The 20,536-nt window shown below is 41.4% G+C and overlaps 1 protein-coding gene across 2 annotated transcripts in view; it reads left to right on the top strand.

Moving 5' to 3' along the window:
* dync2h1 (dynein cytoplasmic 2 heavy chain 1) overlaps positions 1-20,536 on the top strand; it is a 766,235-nt gene that overhangs the window by 427,540 nt on the left and 318,159 nt on the right. For both annotated transcript variants that reach the window (XM_078545532.1, XM_078545531.1), the window contains exons 72-74: positions 4,525-4,590; positions 5,723-5,773; positions 8,196-8,273. In XM_078545532.1, the coding sequence (XP_078401658.1) occupies positions 4,525-4,590; positions 5,723-5,773; positions 8,196-8,273 (195 nt within the window). The remainder of the gene's footprint in view (positions 1-4,524; positions 4,591-5,722; positions 5,774-8,195; positions 8,274-20,536) is intronic.

Here is a 20,536-nt window from a genome sequence, read left to right as displayed (position 1 = left end):
GTAAAGCCTTGCCCATTTTAAAAATAAATATAATAATTTTATAAAGTAGCTAGGCTGACATAAATACAAACACTCCCACATATACGCATTTTGCTGTAGTGTAAGAATAGCCTGAATCAAATTGAGAAATTGACCTCATTTGAACTAAACTGTCATCTCTCTTAAAGACTCAGTAACCCCTGGGGTCTACCCACCTTTCTCCACCACAATGTTGGGGGCACAGGAGGCTTCTTTTTTGTCAGATTTCCAATGTTTCCGTCTCTCTTCCATTTTGCAGTGCCCATTTACTTCTGTGGATCCATCTTTTGCTCTTTACTTTTGCTTTGCACCATCATCATCCCAATTGTCATTTAATCACTCCTGCCCTTAACCATATCACAGAACCTCTCCTTCAATTGTTATGACACAGCAGTTGGTAAAGGCTGAGTTATTTAAAATCCCAGAGGGAAACTTTAAACAACTGTCGTAACCTATATTTTCAATTCGTATGTTTGAGATGCAACTCTGAATTCGGAAATGAAATCCACCAAGCCTCCAGAGGTTTTTTGTATAAATTAAATTAAACATTTATTAATTTAACAACAAATTTAAACACGTACACATGTCTACAAATTACTACTGTAATAACTTTTAAACAAATCCCCAAATTAATCCCTCCTAGGTAAATTTTCACCAAGGCAACAACAACCCATAGGGCGAAATTTTATAGCAGCGAGATTTTACGTTCCCACTGAAGCCAATGAGGTTTAGAATGTCTCGCTGCATTTTACGGCCCCATCCCCGCTGAAACGGGGCCGTAAAATTCTGCCCATAGACTTTAAACAGACACCAGGCAAAGCACGTTTTTATCTTATAAATTCAAAATTAGGTTCTTTTCAGTTTGGTTCCTTCGCACAGTTGTAGGCTTACAGGCAGCATGCCCCTGACTCACACAACTCTTTTCTGTATGTACCTAGCCTTCCCTTTGAACACAAATTCTCATTGTATCACTTGGTCTCTGAACTCCACCTCTTCTAACATTAAAATCCCTTTCATGGTACCAATTTTAATAGTAATATTAACATATTGCTTGATGTCTCCTAGCTAGGTGCAAGATTTCATCCCCAGTTTTTAAATGGTTTAGTCAACAAAATGCAAATGTACCCTCTAACTTACTGTTTAACATCTCAAAACTGCTGCACACCAAAGCAGCCAGACTAGCTGGTTTTAATCCAATTAAGACACACGCACTCTCACATACAGACCCTACTACAAGTCCAATTTAAAATAATTTCCAATAACATTATATACCCTAATATCTTCATTACACATTCCTTCCTGCCCTAGCACTGTATTTGCTTAAAAACTATTAATCTCTAATGTCTTTCAGTTCTGATGAAAGATCAACACCCTGAAATGTTAATTATTTCTCTTTCCACAGATGTAGCCTAAGCTGTTTCCTGCATTTTCTGTTTTAATTAAAATTTCCAATATCCACAGTATTTTTTGTTTGTTTTAAATATACTGAACAGCTATTTTAATAGGTGCCAAAATTTAACTTATCAATGTCATAAATTATATCCTATATGACTGATACAAAGGTAAACTATCCCCCCTTGAACTCCTCAACCTGTCTGCAGCCTTTGACATAGTTAACCATACCATTTTGCTGCACTGCCTTTCCACTGTTATCCGGCAGGTTGGTACTGCAATTGCCTGGTTCCTTTTTTTATCTGCCTAGTAACGTGCAAAGGTTTCTCTTCCTGCTCCCACACCATTACCTCTGATATCCCTCAAAGATCTATTCTTGGCCTGTAACTGTTTCTCATCTACATGTTGCCCCTTGCTGCACTTTCGGATGATGCCACCATCAGTTTGCATATGTATGTTGACATCACTTAGCTCTACCTCACCTCTTTCGATGACTCTGCTTTTGCTAAATTATGGGCTGGATTTGCATGCCTCAATCCATTTTGGAAAGGAGGCAGAAGGGCTTTAAAAATGGCGGACGGAACCTGGTTCCAGGGTTCCTGTGGCAATTCCAGTTTCCTGCAATTTTTGCCAGTGCGAAATAAGGATGCGGATAGCAAGCCCACACGCAGCACTCCATTGTGGGGGTGGGCATTTCAGACCCCTCAGAATTTTGATGGAGCCGGGTTGGCTTTTGCAGTAGATGTGGTTCGTGGCTCCTCAGCGGAATCGTGTATCATGGATGATTCCTGGCCTAGAGTTGGGAATTTTTTGACCAGTAAGTTTAAAAATTAGATGGTGTATGATCAGTTTTTTAAAAATGATTAAGTATGTGTTTAAGGCTTTTGTACAACTTTAAGTTTGGTTTCAACTCAATGATTCATTAGACGACTCTGGTCATCTGATGGTAATGGTAAAAGACCATTAAACTGCCCAGCACTGTGAAGGGGTTCAGATGCATTAGAGTATTTTCTCCAGTGGATAAAGTCCTCTTCTGCATTCTACAGTATGGAGAATCAGACGTTAATGCATGTAGGGGACCCTGTGGTTTGATTTTCACGTTGATTTAATGGCCTGACATTTGCTGCACCTTTGAAACAGTCTTCCAGTATCCATTAGGTACAGAACCAACGAGCCATATAATAACAATGACAAATCTTTGAAATGCTCATGAAATAAAAGAAAATTAGGCATTCGACATTCCTTTTGAAAAAAATAGTCTCTCTTACATTCTCATAAAACTATCAATCATATGCTACCAATGAAAATCCTATTGAAGAAACCTTTAATCCACTTAACACTCTTAATCCTGCCCAAATGAACATATGGGCATCTGGCAACTGTATCAAAAAAAACAATCTGAACAGATGGCCAGACATCTGTTTTGCCAGATGACCTCATTATTAATGCTTGGTGGAGCTCCAAGAATGACTAGTTGGCTCAGCTCAGTCGGGCATTGTTTACACAGCTGCAAAGAGGACTGCTAACATTTGATTGGCAATTTGAGATTGTAATAACTGTATTTTTCCTTGAAGTTGTTTTTCAATGCCCCCATGTTTATTTGGACAAGATTAATAGGTATTAAGTGGATTAATGGTTCCTTCAGTGGGATTTTCATTGGCTGTGTCTGATAGTTTTATGAAAATGTAAGGGGGGAAATTTTTTTCAAAGAAAATGTTGAATGCCTGATTTTTTTATTTCATGAACATTTCAAAACTTGCCAGTGTTATTATATGGTTCATAAATTCTGTACCTAGTGGATATTGGGTGAGTAGACATGGAGGATGCATGGGAGATATGAATGGGCATGGAGGGGGCATGGGAGACATGAGGAGGCTTGGAAGGGGCATGGGGTGGGTGGTGGGATGAGGAGGATAAGGGCTACAGGGTCTAACTACCATGAAAAGAACTAGGCCAATGTCCCAGTAAGTGGAGATAGGCCTTCCAACCTGCTGGCCTCGGCATCATTCTGCCTCTGTTGTCTTTTCAGGCCTGCTTTGGGGGGCAGTGTCCCTGACTCCAGCACATGCCCACTTTCTCAGAATGAAAAGCTGGCAGGCCGGCACTGCCAGGATGGAGGAGGGATCACAGAGTTGGCAAAATTACTGACTCCCTCAAAGACAAAAATCTAGCTCTATCAGAATGTTTATCTGACATCTAGTACTGGATGAGCATAAATTTCTTCCAATTAAATATTGAGAAGACTGAAGCCATTGTCTTCTGTTCCTGCTCCAAATGCTCCCTAGCCATTGCTCCATCCTTCTCCCTGCCAACAGTTTGGGATTCAACCAGGTCTTTTGCAACCTTTGTGGCATATTGACCTCAAGAGCTTCCGACCACATTATCCGCGCTATCACTAAGATCGCCTGTTTCCATCTCCGTAATATCACCCGACTTACCCCTGCCTCAGCTCATCTGCTGCTGAAACCCTCATTTATGCCATTGTTACCTCTAGGCTTGACTATTCCAAGGCACTTCTGGCTAGTCTTCCAAATTCCACCCTCTGTAAACATGATGTCATCCAGAACTCTGCTGTTTATGTCCTTACTTGCACCAAGTCCCATTCATCTGTCATTCCTGTGCTCGCTGACCTACATTGGCTCCTGGTCAAGCAACAACTTAATTTTAAAATTCTCATCCTTGTTTCAAATCCCTCCTTTGCCTTGTTCTTCCCTATCTCTGTAATGCCTTCCAGCCTCTCAACCCTCTGAGATGTCTGCAATCCTTTCATTCTGTCTTCTTGTGGTCCCAAGTTTAATTGTTCCACCATTGGTGGCCGTGCCTTCAGCTGCCTAGGGCCCTAAACTCTGGAATTTCTCCCTTAGTCTCTCCGACCCTATCCCCTTCTTTCCCCCTTTAAGACACTACTTCATTATCCAACCTTTGGCCATCTGTCTTAATATTGCCTAACGTGGCTTGGTGTCTAATTTTGCTTCATAATGCTTCTGTGAAATGCCTTGGGATGTTTTAATGTGTTAAAGGCACTACATAAATATACATTGTTGTTGTGGTAGAGAATAAAAATGTTCTCCAGTTTCATTGCCAAATCTTTTATAATTGGTTCTTTTTTTACAGGTTGATCAACTTATGTTTGCCTTGCATTTTGTACATGGAATGCACCCAGACCTCTTTCAAGAAAATGTAAGAAATAAAAACTGATCTTGTTTACTGCAGTTGTTTAATTAGGTGTCATTCTTATTGGTCAAGTAATTGTGGCGGTGACCATCATGTTTTCTGATCATAGAAATTTCAGCATAAAATAATGACAGTTGACCCATCGTGTCTCTGCTATATTTATTTCACTGTTCTTTCATCAAACCCTTCAATGTATTTCTCTTAAGGTTGTATCTAATTTCTTCTTAATAGTTGTTTTGGTTAGGCTTCAATAACCAATTGTGTTGATGCATTCCATATTTTAAGAACCTGTTATATGATAAAGGAGTTCAAATTTCTTCCTCCAGTACTATTAAATTTATGTCCTTCTGTTACCTAGTCACCATCCAATAGAAATATCCTTTCACCCCACTGACTCATTTCAACTCTTTAAAAATGTTGAACTTTTTAACCAGATGGCTGCTTTTTCAAGTCTCTCATCATACCTACAGTGTGTGCTCTAGCATCTTAATGAAACTGTTGAATCTCCATAATGGTTGCCCAAAGCATACTTAAATGACCCCTGTGTTTATTATAAGTGGCCACCTGAACCAATAGCATAGTGTCTGTTTTGGACCCTGAAAATGTGAAAAAAGCTTAGAAATTTCTTCCTCCAAAACTTTTATGTGTATATTAAATGAGAGTCGCTATGGGACACCAATCACCACACCTTTCCATTCCAGAAAACCTCCTTTTAAAACCATTTTGTTAGCCATGTCGCAGCTTATGAGGATTATCTATTATAGTCCAGCAAACAGCGGCCAACAAGAATGCTTAGTTCTTTCCTTCCTATGGTTGATAATCAACCTTGCTGCTGTCCATGCAATATTTCATGATTTTTTTTTTTCCTTTCTCGAAATCCCCCTCAGCAGTTTCAGTTTCAGGATTGGTTTGTATTCCACATTTATAAATTTTTTTTATTTGATGTAAAGAGTCTGGAAATCTTTCTGTAAGAAACAATATTACAGCCAAAGCACACTGGACAAATGAATGTTTCTAACTCTGCCAAGCTAGAGAAAAGCTGTGAAAAATTGTAGTTCAGTACTTTCTATGTTCAAAAAATAAAGTAAAAATGTAGATTATATAGCTGTATATTTAAACACTACTCTTTCTTTTTAAGGAATGGGATGCATTTACTGGTTTGATTGTCGGAGATATGCTTCGGAAAACCGTAAGTCTTGATTATACCATTGGTGCCTTTGTTCTTATTTCTGAATTTCTTAGAGTGAGGTAGGTTTTTTTCCCTCAGCAAGATTCACATGGAATCTGCCAATGGAAAGCAGCCAGTGACCCCAAAGTGCCAATGGGAAGCCCATGTCTATTTTGAGGACCTGGCCTCATGAACATAGGACTGGTGGACTTTGGATAGAAAACCAGCAACCATGGGCAGCTAATTGAATGTGAACTGTTGCAATATCAAGCTTCATCTAGCTGAACCCTAAATGGCATTGGGGCCCCATTGGCATTAGAGGTCTCAAATTAGCTGCACTCCACGCAAGTTATCTATCCCAACGACCATGACAAATTGGCAATGGCAGAATGAGATGGTAAGTTTTGTCCTGTGATTTTTCGGGTGCTGAGTGGGAAACCTTAAAATTTTCCCCAGTATACTTCAATCAAAAGCAATTTCTGTTTCCTCACACTCCAACAACTACATTGAGGAAGCTTTTGGCAGTCTGTAGTTTCATGTGATATATGTAGTAATTTTTGAAAGCTGGACTCCAATAGATCTGTGGAAGACTCATAAAATGTAATTACCATTGAGTTCAAGCAACATTACTGGAGCATCAACAGGCATTCATATGACCATTGTACAAAGACAACTGATGAATCCCTTCAACATAAAATGGGACTTCATGCTGTCACTAGTGAAATGCTGGTGTGTTATAAGTCATAGACCTGACCATGTACACTTGCTTGTACAATGGGAAATAAAAACGACCTGTCAGAAGCCATGCTCTTTCTTACAGTTCTATGCAGTGCTAGATAGACTTTTTTTTAAAGGTAAATATATCTCCCATGCTGTTGCACATGATGGGGTCAGGGCCAAGTATATTTGTGAAGTGAAGCAAGGTGAAAAGGAAGGGGATAATTAGACAAAGCCGTGTGAATGGAATGCAATTCTTATTTTAGAGTCATCAATTGTTTTCTTAAATTTCTGTATTTCACTTTATGTTCTTGCTTATAGCTAAATGGAAAATGTTTTTTAAATTTGGAAAGCAGAGTTGTTTGAAGCAAATTAATGTTTCTGCTTTGTAGGGTAGCGAGTTGGGAAATGCAAAATAGGCACTTACAATGCCATCACTGGCAGGAGGTTGCAATTACACTGACATATTTACATAAGCAATTTTCATTATGTGAACATTGGAATCTATAAGGGGAAAAATGGAAACATGTGACATAGATATGAAATTAGGAGGTGAGGCTTTGTTGTGAAATGTGCACATATACTTAGAATTTTTAAACTATTTGGTACAGTTTGCATTGTTATGCTAAAGACATTGGTCCAGAAATTCTGTGGAGATACAGCTATGGCTTTAATGGCAGGATACTTCTTCAGCTGATCTTTGACATTAACCCTGCTGATGTTTGCTGGGTCTATGGGAGGAGTGTTAGGAATCAGGCCTTTGGCAATGTGGGATACATTTGCAGTTCAGGTGAAGGCTGGACAACCTGGTAAACTGATTCTCACCCCCAACCCTGTCTCTTGCCTCCCCATTTCTTCAGCAGCAACTTGAGACCCCAGATTATTTCAGGAGGCTGTTTTTAAAATGTTTTAAAAAGAACATTTTATTATAAGTGGCACTATCTTAAAAGGATAGATGAGCAGAGACTTTGCACAAGTCCTTAAAGGTGGCAGGATAAACTGATATGGTCGTTTAAAAGGCATTTTGGTTATTTGGATTTATAAATAGAGGCATAGACTATAAAAACAAAGAGATCATGCCAGAACTTTACAAATAACTGCTTAGGCCTCATCTGGAGTATTTTGGACAATTCTGGATATCACATTTCAGGAACAATGTAAAGGCCTTGGAAAGGGTACAGAGGAGGTTTACCAGTCTGTTACCAGGGATGAAGGACTTCAGTTATGAGAAAAGATTGAAAATGTTAGGACTGTTTCCTTGGAACATATAAGTTTAAGAGGTGGCCTTTCAAGATTTCCAAGTTGATGGGAGATTTTGGTAGAGTAGAGAAAAGGTATTCTCACTGGTGAGTGAGTCAATAATCAGATGTCATAGATTTAAAATCATCGGCAAATGATGTACAAAGGGGAGACGAGGAGAAATATTTTTCACTCAAGTTTGTTGGATCTGGAAATCTTGGCTTAAAAAAAAAGCCGGGAAAGCTGATTCCATAAATAATTTTTAAGAGGAATTGGACAGGTACTTGAGGATAAGGAAATTACAGGGTAAAGGACAAAAAGTCATAACTCTTTTTTCAAAGAGCCAGCACAGACTTGCAGGGTCAAATGGTTCTTTCCATGCTGTAAGTTTTTGTGATTATTCATTTGTTTTTGATTTTCGTATAGATAACCAAGAACAGATTTCCAGTATATGCTTGTTTTGACACTTGACACTTCCTGCTTTTAGGATAATCAAAAATCCATACGGCAATCAATTCCATCTTGGATTGACCAAGAGAGGGCTGGAGCAGTGGCACTCTTAAAGGTACATTTTAAAATTATTTTCTGAAAAATCAGATTGCACTTGTGTAATACCTTCCAGAGATAATCCTGAATCTTAAAAATATGTTGCAAACAGAAAAAACTATTTATAATTTAGACCTCTATGACATCTGACGAGTTGCTGCCATAGAAATCCACAATACAAAAGGAGGCCATTCAGACCATCTTGTCAGCAACAGCCGACAAGTAGACATCCATCCCACTATCCAAGTCTTGGTCAGTAACCTTGTAAGTTACAGCACTTTACGAACATATTCAATTACTTTTTAATTTATACGAGGGTTTCTGTCTCTCGCACACTTTCAGTGTGCGCTAGATCCCCGCCACCTACTGAGTAAAAGAAATTCCCTTCGGACCCCCTCTAAACTTCCTGTCTCTTACCGTAAAACCATGACCCTGGCATGAACCCATCAACCAAGGGGAATAGGGCCTTCCTGTTCATTCTAAAGAATCCTCCTCATTTTGCCCCTCAACCTCCTCTGTGCCAAAGAAAGCAACCCTAGCCAATCCAATCTTCATAACTAAAATTCTCCAGTCTAGGCAACATCCTTGTAAATCTCCTCTCTGCTCTCTCTAGTGCAATCATATCTTTCCTATAGTGCAGTGACCAGTACTGCATATAGTACTATGGCCTAACATGTTTTATACAGTTCCAGCATAACCCACCACACTTAAATCTATGCTTAGCTAATAAAGGCAAGTATCCCCTTTGTCAGTTGACTGCCTTATCTACCTCCCTCCGTGGACTGCCACCTTGAGATGGTGGAAAGGCTTATTCGCTCAGAGGATCCCTTGAGTAATGCCATCAGGAGTGCCTTGCTCCTGGTAGGGTCACCCATGGTGGCAAGGTCAGGGGGAGGTGCCAGACAAAGTGCAGTCCAAAACGTCCTCAACAACAGAGCAGGTGAAGGAAGGCTGTGCGTCTCACGGGCTGCGAAGGCAGAAGAAGGCTGCAGTGGAAAGGTGGTCCTGGTCACCATGGTTCGACACACCACCAAAATCTGATCACTAAACAGTCAAGATCGTGTGGACAATGACGGTGCCCCAAGGTCCCCATATTAAACAAAGTCACATGCAGACTTCTGCCAGGGTCCATTTGCCAAATCCTGTGACGATAGAGGGTTGGTGACTGGAACAGGGGCTGTGAACTTGAGGGCCCATAGTCAAGGATCTGCACACAAGCGACAGATGCTTGAAGGTCATTAGACATCTGTGTTGGGAGAGAGGTGGCTTTGTGCAAGCAACATCTGTGACTGACCAATCTCTCAGCCCTAAAGCAGGCCGACCAAAGAGAGCAATTCCAAGTGTAGCTCACATCCAATCTGAAAAATCTTCACACTCAACTCAATTTCAGAACAGTGGGATCAAATAAAGTCAGCTTTCTAGACTCCTGTGTCCAGACCATTGGGTCTGACCATCGTTGTCACCAGAACTGGCTCAATTAAAATAATGCTCAAATATGTGACCCCCTCCCAGAACAAAAATGGTCAGCCGTCAATGCCTGGCAGAACAACCCAAGTTCGCAAGTCAAGAAGTCAGCATTCCAAAGCTTGAGGCTCTCACCCAAAGACAAACCCAGAAGATAAAGGACAAGTGATGGGAAGAGAATGCCCAAGAGGTCCAACAATATGCTGACCATCATGACATGTGAAGCTTTTTTGAAGCCACCAGAGCCATCTATAGACCAGGATCAAATGGACAAAATTCCCATGGCTCACAGGGTGGTGTGTCTCCTCTTAAGGCTGAGAATGCCATCCATCAATGCAGAAAAGAATATTTTCAACAACCCCGCAACCATGAATCCACAGTGGCAGCTGATACACTCCAGGCTATCCCTCAATACCCTGAGATAGAATCCTTGGGTGAACCAACATTTATGGGAGAGCTGCAACAAGCAATCAAACATGAAAAACAACAAAGCCTGTGGCCCCGATGGTATTCCAACTGAGGTCACATCACGACTCCATGCACTCATCCTACAGAATTGAGAGGAAAAATAACTCCGCCCCTCCACCCCAACCCCCCCACCCCGACCCCGACTTCAGGAATGCAACAGGTGTAACCATCTTCAAGAAGGGATAAGTTATGCTGTGGAAACGATCAAGGTATTTCCTTCTTGTCCAGAGCAAGGAAAATCCTGACACGCATTCTCTTGAATCGCCTACTCCCTATGGCTGGGGAAATGCTCCCAGAGACACTGTGACTTTAGATCTTCCAGAGGAACCTCTGATATGGTCTTTGTTGCAAGACAAATCCAAGAAAAATGTTAAGAATGTCACCAGGAACTCTTCATTGCATTCATCAACTTGACCAAAGCATTTGACTCAGTAAATCACGAGGCTCTGTGGATTGTGCACCAAAGATTTGGATGTCCAGAAACTTCATCAAAATCCTCCAATGCTTCATGATGATATGACTGCAACTGTCTTTAATGGGAGATCTGAAACACTTGGCTTGAAAATCCAGACCGGTGTCAAGCAAGGCTGTGTGATGGCCCCCATGCTATTTACAATCTATCTGATGGTGGCTATTCACCTCATCAAAAATCAACTGTCCTCTGGTGTGAGTAATAATTACTGCCTAGATGGAAAACTCATTAACCTCAGTTGCCTCCATGCCAAAACTAAATTGATCAAAATTGATATACATGAGCTATAGTTAGTGGATGACTGTAGTGTTGTTGTCCACTCTGCACCAGATTTGGAAGCCACTCCCGATCTCTTCAATTCTGCATACAAATGACTTGGCCTGTCCTTGAATGTTGCCAAAACGAAATAGCAGCCCAGACCCGGGTCAGCCAAATATTTCTCCTCTCATACATATTGGAGGAGAGACTCTGGAGTATGTTGTGCACTTCCCATGCCTTGGCAGACATCTCTCTTAAAAGACCACCGTTGACAAGGAGATTCAAGAACAGATCAGCTCAGCCTTTTATAAACTATGGCAGTGAGTGTTTGGCAACAAAGACCTCTGCAAATCAACAATAGTCCTAGTGTATAGAGCAGTTGTTGTCACCACACTCCTGTACTGCAGTGAGACCTTTACTCTCTATCATCGACCCATAAAAGTACTAGAGAAATTATCTCAGCAATGCATCTTCCTAATTCAATGGGAGGACTGTTGAACAAATGCTAGTGTCCTTCTTGAAGCCAGCTCCACAAGCATTCAGGCAAAACTTTTGAAAAATCAACGAGGATGGACAGTGTCTGGATAACCGAAAAGCACCTCCCCGCCAGGTCCTGTTTTGTCAACTCTGAAATGGTCAGCATTCCAGAGAAGGAGAAAGAAAATGCTCAAAGACACTCTGAAGCTCTCCTTGAGATGCGCCAGCATTGACACTAATGGCTGGGAGGAGCTTGCTATCAATTGCTCAAAATGTCAACAGCTTGTCATTTATGCTTTGAGTCCAGAAGCCGTACTGATGAGGTAGAGTGGCAGCAGAGAAGGAAAGAAAAGGAAGCAAATCCTACATTCCAGATCCCACTACCTTGTGGCACGTCCTGCCCATGTGCCCAAAAAATCTGTGCGTCGAGAATTGGCCTCTTCAGTCAAATAAAGACACATGACAGAAACTCGAGATCCTAAATAGACATCATCCTTGAATTGAGAGTCATCAAACAATGATGCCGACGATCTATCTGTCCAGCCACCTTCAGCGATCTGCGGAAATGCACTCCAAGGTCCCTCTGTTCCTCTACGCTTCTCATTATCCTAGCACTTATTGTGTATTCTCTTTCTTAGTTAGCCTTCCCCAAATGCATTCCCTCAAACTGGGCACTTTTCAAAGCCGCAAATGACGGTCTTAGGCTCGTTCATGAGTTTGCATGATATAGAGCACGAAATGATCTGATCAGAGTAGCCATTATCCTGCAAGATGCCTTTGAAGTGCCCTATTTCAGCATCAAGCTTGCATGCTGAGCAAATGGCTCAGGCCCTATATACAAGATTGCCGATAAGATCAATCCTATTGTGTGTGGAACTGTAAGAATTCCAACGCATATATTGACCAGTGAAGGTTCCTTGCAGTAGACTGTGGTAGAGAACCCGCTGGCAGATTTCTCAACTAGTACGTCATGGAAGGGGAGTTCATTTGACTGCTCCATTTCAAAGGTGAATTTGAGTGCAGGATGGAACCCAATAAGACATGTAAGGTAATTATTACAGGCAGCTTCAGATTTAAATATAGCAAATGTAACATCCACATATCAGAAATATGCGAAGGGCAGGAGATTAGGTGTCATTCCATCGAAGGCACGTTTTTCAAGGAACCCGACAAAGATGTTTGCAAGAACTGAGCCGAGAGGGGATCCCATGGCAACACAATCTATTTGGGCATACATGGTGTCATTAAAACTGAACTCAACTGTGCGAGTTGCCGAGTACATAAGTGCAGTGAATATTGATTCATGCAATGGGGGCGTGTCTAGATCACCATGATAATAGTGCAAGATGCAAAGCTTAGATGTGTCTCATTTTTCAGCAACACTTTGCCTAATAGTTGAGAATCAATTGTTTTCTGCTGATTCCATAAATAATAAGACTTTTTAATTTATTTTTTGTACTTTTTTAATGTTGGATATTGCTGAAAACAGACATGTTGCCAAACCTTTCATCTTGAACTGATCAGAACCAAATGCATGAATGCCAACTTTGAAACAATTGCAATCATTTACACTACAAGAGGAAAGGGTGCTAATTGGTTGGCAAGTTGACTCTGATTGGCCAAAGTGTTGCTATGGAGAAAGCAACAGGGAACTGTAGATTTGCTAAGCTCCCAGGTAATTCAAAAAAAGCTGGGAGCTTGGGGAGCCCATTGTTCCTCGATGCTTTCTCCATGTCAATGTCTTGGCCAATCAGGGTTGACTTGCAAGCCTATCAGCACCCTTTTCTCTTGTAGCTTAAGTTTTTGTGATTGTTTGAAATTTGGAGTTCTTGCATTTGCCCTGATAAAAGCAAGATGAAAAACTTTGGCAACATATCTCTCTTTTCATATTCAATATTCAAGTTCTAGACTACCAAGTGACCATTTTGAATGTTATTATCCAGAAAATTATTTAATGTTTTTCCTGAAGTTTGTAAACATCTGATGATTTCTGTGTGAAGGTTAAGAGCTGTAACTTGGCCCAGAAATGCATAAAGTGCTTTTATGTGAATTTTAACTTTCCTCCCCTTTTACTGATTTTTTTTCTCATTTTGATGGCTGATCTATTCAGCCCAATAAAACCTATTTAACACCACTTTGCGATTCAGAATGAAAAGGTTAGATTGACCTTGAAATGTTAAATTAATTATTGTTCTAAGGCATTCAAAATCAGTTAAATCTTAGTACAGCAAATTTATTTATATTTCTGACAAGTAAGCACATCCCTTTAAATGCTTCCTGATGATTAAGTAAGTTAGGGAAGAGCTGAGCTATGCAAATCAACACTGTCCCAAATTTAATCCTGCATCTCTGCTGAGTTAGCTTTAGCTGATCTCAGACAGGCTGGCAGTAGCGCTACAATTGGTCTTCATGTTCTGGTTAGAAAAGGAAAATTTAGCCATGATTCCTGTTCCTGATCAATATCAGACAACCTTTGCTTGAAATGTATGTATGGATTGGACAAGGCTATAATGACTCCAGTGATTGAATGGCCTACCCACACTCACCATTATGGTTCACATATAAGGAAGGAGAAGAAAAATTTGCATTTATATAGGGCTGGATTTAAAGCAGCCCACCATGATGGAAAACATGGCAACCAGGCCACTGCAGGAGAGGCCACACACCAGTCTCCTGGCAGTGAGAGAATCCCCAACGAATAAGTTGGAGGCAGGAACAAGCCCATGGGGGAAATTAGGCTTATTATTGAGCCAGTTGATACCAATTCTCCCAGAGTCCACAGGAATTTAGTGGGTTTGCCTGTGGCCTTCTGGGCAGGGGTCCCTCTTTCAAAGGCATTTACTGCCTGATCGCAGGATCTGACCTCGAACAGCGGGGTAGCAGCTGAAAATCAGCCCGCTGTCCTTGCCTCTGATTTCCTTGCCCACCCTCTCCCATGAGCCCCTGCCGCGGCCCCCATCCTGCCCTCACCTTTGCCCCTTTGACCTGGGTCCCTCTGTGATCCTAGACCTCTCCCTGTGTGCATTATAGGCAGCAGCCACGGCTTTTGGCTTCTGATTTGCCTGCAGCTCTCAGCAGTTGGGATTTCCACATCCCAGGATCCTGAATCCTGGGAAGGCCCAACACTTGCCAGTTAAGACGGAATACTTGTAAATCAAGAGGTGAAAGAGAAGGAGGAACTTAAAACAATTATAATCAACAAGGAAAGAGTATAAAGGAATCTATCAGAACGAATGTCTGAAAAGTTCCCAGGACCTGATGGACTTCATGTTAGAGTCTTAAAAGAAGTGGCTGCAGAGATAGTAGATGCATTGGTTGTAATTTTCCAAATTACAGATTCTGGAAAGGTCCCATCAGATTGGAAAATAGCGAATACGAATCCCCTATTCAAGAAAGATGGGAGACTGAAAGCAGAAAACTATAGTCCAGTTAGCTTAACAACTGTCATAGGGAAATTGCTGGAATCTATTATTAAGGAAGTTATAGCACGGCAATTGAAAAACCTCAATGCAATCAAGCAGAGTCAACATGGTTTTGTGAAACGGAAATCATATTTAACTAATTTATTGGACTTCATTGAGGAACTTTGCCAAGTCCTTGATGGTGTCGAGTTTCTTGAGTGCTGTTGGAGCTGCATCCATCTAGACAAGTGGGGAGTATTCCATCATACTCCTGACTTGTGCCTTGTAGATGGTGGACAAGCTCTGGGGAGTCGGGAGGCCAGGGGAATAGATGTTGAGAGGGTGTTTTCTAGAGAGGCTAGAACTAGAGGGTACAGTTTAGAAATAAGGGGCCTCCTATTTAAGACGGAGATGAGGAGACATTTTTTTCCTCTGAGGGTCGTTAATTTGTGGAATTCTCTTCCCCAGAGAGCAGTGGAGCCAGGGTCATTCAATATTTTTAAGGCTGAGTCAGATAGATTCTTCATTGGCAATGGTGTCAAAGGGTACAAGGTTGGTAGAAAATTAGAGTTGAGCCCACATCAGAACAGCCATGATCTTATCATATAGTGGAGCAGAATTGAGGGGTCAAATGGCCTACTCCTGCTCCCAGTTTGTATGTTCATATGTATGTTCTGTTGCTCTTCCCCTTGCTCACCAAGGCGAACTTCCCACAAAGCTCTCCCGCCTTAACCCTGAATTTCTATACTATCTCCCATCGTGCCCTCTCCAATCAACTTCTTTTCCTTTCCCCCTCCCTTTCATCATGCTTTTCTTCTAATACCTGGCCTTTTTCCCCTTTCAAACGACCACCCCAACTCCAACATGCCTTTCCTCTCCAAAGTCATTGAAAGTCATTTTGCAAACCCATGCCAATTTTTCTCGCAACTGCATGTTAGAATCTCTCCAGTCAGTTTCTGATTCCTGTCAAAGTACTGAAACTAATCAAATTTACAGGTGACATCCTTTGCGACTTTAACCATGGTGCAACATCTCTTCTTGTTCTTGATCTCTCTGCAACATTTGGCATGGTCACGCCATCCTCCTTTGTCTAGCTCTTTCTTGGTTCCATTTGAACATAGCCAATTAAACATATCCAATCAAAGCCAGAGCATCTCCACCAATGGCTTTCCTTCCTGCCCTGCTCTGTTAGCTCCGGAGTCCCCCAAGATTTGTCCTTCTCTTTGTCTTCCTCATTTACGTGCTGCACTTTGGCAACATCTTCTGAAGGCATGGGGTCAGCTTCTGTCTGCTGACGACAACAGGCTCTACCTCTCCACTACAACTCTTGAACCTTTCACTGCCTCTGCATTGTCAAGCCTGCTATTGAGACATCCATTCTTGGCAGACCTTCAATTTTCTCCAATTAAACATTCGGAAGACCAAAGACATCGTAGTTGGGCCCCACCACAAACTCTGTAACTATGAGATCACCAACATTGTCCTTTATAATTTATTTTCACCCCTCAGCCTAATTTAAACTGCAGCAAAAGCTTTTTCTGCCAAAAAATATACTGTTTTATGTACTCAACCAGTTAACGCAAACTGGAGGAACAGCACCTCCTCTTTGATTAGGCATTTTACAGCCTTCTGGGCTAAATATGGGATCAATAACTTCAGAACATGAACTCGCTCCTCCATCTTTTACCTGTTTTTTAACCCAATATTTTTATTTTCATTTATTTTATTTTTAAAAATCCTTTTTTATCCTTTTTCCCCAACACCCCCCATGCTGCCCCCCCCCCCCCCCCCCCCCCCCACCGGGCCATCTGTCACTTGTTTCTATGCTGTGCTTTCACAGAGCACTGACTCTTGTTTTGCTATTAACACATTCTGCTACCTTCCCTTTGTTTCACTATCAGCACCTTTAGTTTCTAACACTCCGTTTGTCTTGTGTCCATGACATCTTTGTCAATTTCTCCTTAGTTCCCACCGGTCCCTGATCTTCTATTTTGCTCTACCCCCTCTTAGCAGGATAAAATCCATCATATTTCTACTTCTCTTGAGCTCTGCAGAAGAGCCATATGGACTCAAAGTGTTAACCCTGTTTCTCTCTCCACAGATGCTGCCAGACCTGCTGAGCTTTTCCAGCTTCTTCTGTTTTCATAACCCAAATTTTAGTTTTCCTCAAAATAATTTATGTTTCTGGATGATTTATTAAATGCAGAATGCTGTTTTATAACAGTTAATTATGAATTGTACCTTCTGTATGATAATTACATTGAATATTACTATATAAATTATACAGGGATTAGTGAAACAAAAACAGAATTACCTGGAAAAACTCAGCAACGTCTACTGCATTCGTTGCTCCCAATGTGGTCTCCTCTACATTGGAGAGACCAAACGCAAACTGGGCGACCGCTTTGCAAAACACCTGCGGTCTGTCCGCAAGAAAGACCCAAACCTCCCTGTCGCTTGCCATTTTAACACTCCACCCTGCTCTCTTGCCCACATGTCTGTCCTTGGCTTGCTGCATTGTTCCAGTGAAGCCCAACGCAAACTGGAGGAACAGCACCTCATCTTCCGACTAGGCACTTTACAGCCTTCTGGGCTGAATATTGAATTCAACAACTTTAGATCTTAAACTCCCCTTCCCCCCCATCCCCACCCCGTTTCTTCCCCCTCCCTTTTGTTTTTTTTTCAATAATTTATATAGATTCTTCTTTTCCCACCTATTGCCATTATTTTTAAATATACAACTAATACCTTGTTAGTCTTTCCACCCCACCCCCACTAGAGCTGTACCTTGAGTATCCTGCCACCCATTCTTAATTAGCACTTTTCTTAGATAATATCACCACCTTCAACACCTCTTTGATCCTTTTGTCTGTGACATCTTTTGATTATCTGCTCCTATCACTGCTTGCTTGTCCCCACAACCACCCCATCCTCAACTTCTCTCTCCCCCCGCCCCCCACCTTAAACCAGCTTATATTTCACCTCTCTCCTAACTATACTTCAGTTCTGTTGAAGGGTCATGTGGACCCGAAATGTCAGCTCTTTTCTTCTCCACCGATGCTGCCAGACCTGCTGAGTTTTTCCAGGTAATTCTGTTTTTGTTTTGGATTTCCAGCATCCGCAGTAGCTTTTTGTTTTTATCTCCGGGATTAGTGAAATTGTATAGTTCTTACACTAAGTCTTTTGGTGGCAGTTGCAAAAATGCAGCAAAAAGCCGTTGGTGGATGTTAATGCCAGCACATGTGAAATACCTCCACTGGACAGTCTCACAACATTGCTGTTCAGCTTTATTTTAATATTTTAAAAAAGTATTAAAGCAGCCAACTGCGATGCCATTTTATTAATTCAGGAGCATAGGGACCTGGGTGTATATGTGCATAAGCCATTAATGGTGGCAGGACAGGTGGAGAGAGCAGTTAGTAAAGCATACAGTATTCTAGGCTTTATTAATAGGGACATAGAGTACAAGAACAAGGAGTTTATGCTGAACTTGTATAAGACACTAATTAGACCTCAGCTGGATTATTGTGTACCGTTCTGGGCACCATACTTTAGGAAGGATGTGAACGCATTGGAGAGAGTGAAGAAGAGGTTTACAAGAGTGGGTCCAGGGATGAGAAACTTCAACTATGAAGATAGATTGGAGAAGTTGGGACTGTTCTTCTTGGAGAGGAGAAGGCTAAGAGGAGATTTGATAGGTGTGTTCAAAATCATGGACAGAGTAGGAAATGAGCAAGTGATCCCACTTGTAAAAGGATCAAAAATGAGAGGACGTAGATTTAAAGTGATTTGCAAAAAAAGCAAATGTGATGTGAGAAAAAACTTTTTCACACAGCGAGTGGTTCGGGTCTGGAATGCACTGCCTGTAAGTATGGTGGAAGCAGGTTCATTTGAGGCATTCAAGAGGGGGTTAGATGATTACTTGAATAGAAACAATGTGCAGGGTTACGGGAAAAGGCAGGAGAATAACACTCAGTCAAAATGGCCATTTGGAGAGCTGGTGCAGACATGATGGGCCAAATGGCTTCCTTCTGCACCCTAACAATTCTGTGATATTTTTATCAAAAGGAACAAGCTGACTGTAGTTTTACCTTATCTGAATTGGTATAAAAATGAATTACTCAACAGCAGTCAGAGGCTGCAGAGGTTGTACACCAGGGCTGAATTTTCTTGTTGGAGGTAGGGACTGGGAGACAGGACTAACCTTGCCGTTGCCATCTCACCTTTGTCTCGAGATTGTTGATAGGCAGGAACTTCCGGGGGTCCAGGCTTAACTCAGGAGTGCAGGCAAGCTGATCATGAGGAGGTATGTTAAAAAGCCCATGTCATTTCTCAAAAATTCTCGAGCCCAGTGCTTCCGAGGCAATCAGCGGCTGTATACAGCTGAGCCTTCTGACCTCTTTAAATGCCCCTCACCTCCCCCCTCATCCCTCACCCTCACCCCCCCTCACCCTCATTCCCTTCAACTCAGGCTGCACCCCTCGCCCATATTTACTTTATGAAAAGAATTCACAAACCCTATTATTACAGTTGGAAGTTATTGAATGGCCCATAAAACTCCCGAAGTAAACAGACAGACTCTTCAAAGCAGCTGTACAAACAATGTGAGGCACTTGTGAAAGGATTAGGCAGTTGGATTGCAGCCAAGAGCCCATAAAACTCCCTGAGTAAACAAACAGACTCTTCAAAGCAGCTGTACAAACAATGTGAGGCACTTGTGAAAAGATTAGGCAGTTGGATTACAGCCAAGAGCGAATAAACCCCCCTAAGTAAACAAACAGATATTTGACTCCATTTTAAGAAGTGAATAGACTGAATACTTAAAAGCAATGGGAAAAGGTTGAACATTTACACTTAGTTATCATGCTAGGCTACCCTTTCAGTAGTGTTAAATGTACTTTTCCTTTTTACCCATTAGCTGAACTGTTTTTTAACTCATCTAAAGACTTCTTCCACAATTACAATGTTGATCTTTTACTTGACAGCTTGTCAGTTGGCAGAAGTAACAGTCTGACAAATACATTTTTTAAGGGGTGGTTACATCCTCCAATTACAGCACTGCTGTAACTCACCTTACGGAACATAGGCACAACTCATGCTACACCAATTAATGATAAACTGTAACGGTGGAAGGAACTATTTCACTTAGCTTTTAAACTCTTCCTGCCTCCAGTCCATGGGTCACAGGCTCATGCAGCTGGTATTAAACCCAAGAGCTGCTAAAGTCTGGCCACCTCCATGTGAAAATTAAAGAACTTAACTGGGACATGCTTTCAATGAGCTCACAATACAGTCAGTTTCACCTTGCATTGGATTGGCTTGGTTCCAGGCCTCCCTGCCCCACACCCACATAAACGACCGAGAACAAGAATGGAGGTGCAACCTCTGACTGCCCCACTTGGCAGCCATTTTTTTGGTCCTGCCTCCATTTTATCAAAAGTAGGACCATAAGAATCTGCCCCTAAGTATGCAGTTTAGCGCATTAATATGGAGTTTTAATATTCCATCCCACAGTGGTGTGATTAAGCAGTGTAGTGCTTACATGATACTCCAAACCTGTCAATGCTATACTAATAAGTGAAGTATGACAGCATAAAACTGCAACATTATGGAAATGTATAATCATACAGCTCACAAGAAACAGAATGTATGCATAAAGATCTATTAGAATCTATACCCATTCTCTCCAATATTCACATATCCCTGTGAAGTAACAATAAAGAGTATTATATCCATCTCAGC

The sequence above is a fragment of the Cetorhinus maximus genome, chromosome 7 (assembly GCF_964194155.1).
Source record: "Cetorhinus maximus chromosome 7, sCetMax3.hap1.1, whole genome shotgun sequence".
Taxonomy (NCBI): Eukaryota; Metazoa; Chordata; class Chondrichthyes; order Lamniformes; family Cetorhinidae; genus Cetorhinus; species Cetorhinus maximus.
Note: the sequence above shows the minus strand (reverse complement) of the source record. Positions and strands in the feature narration are given on the sequence as shown.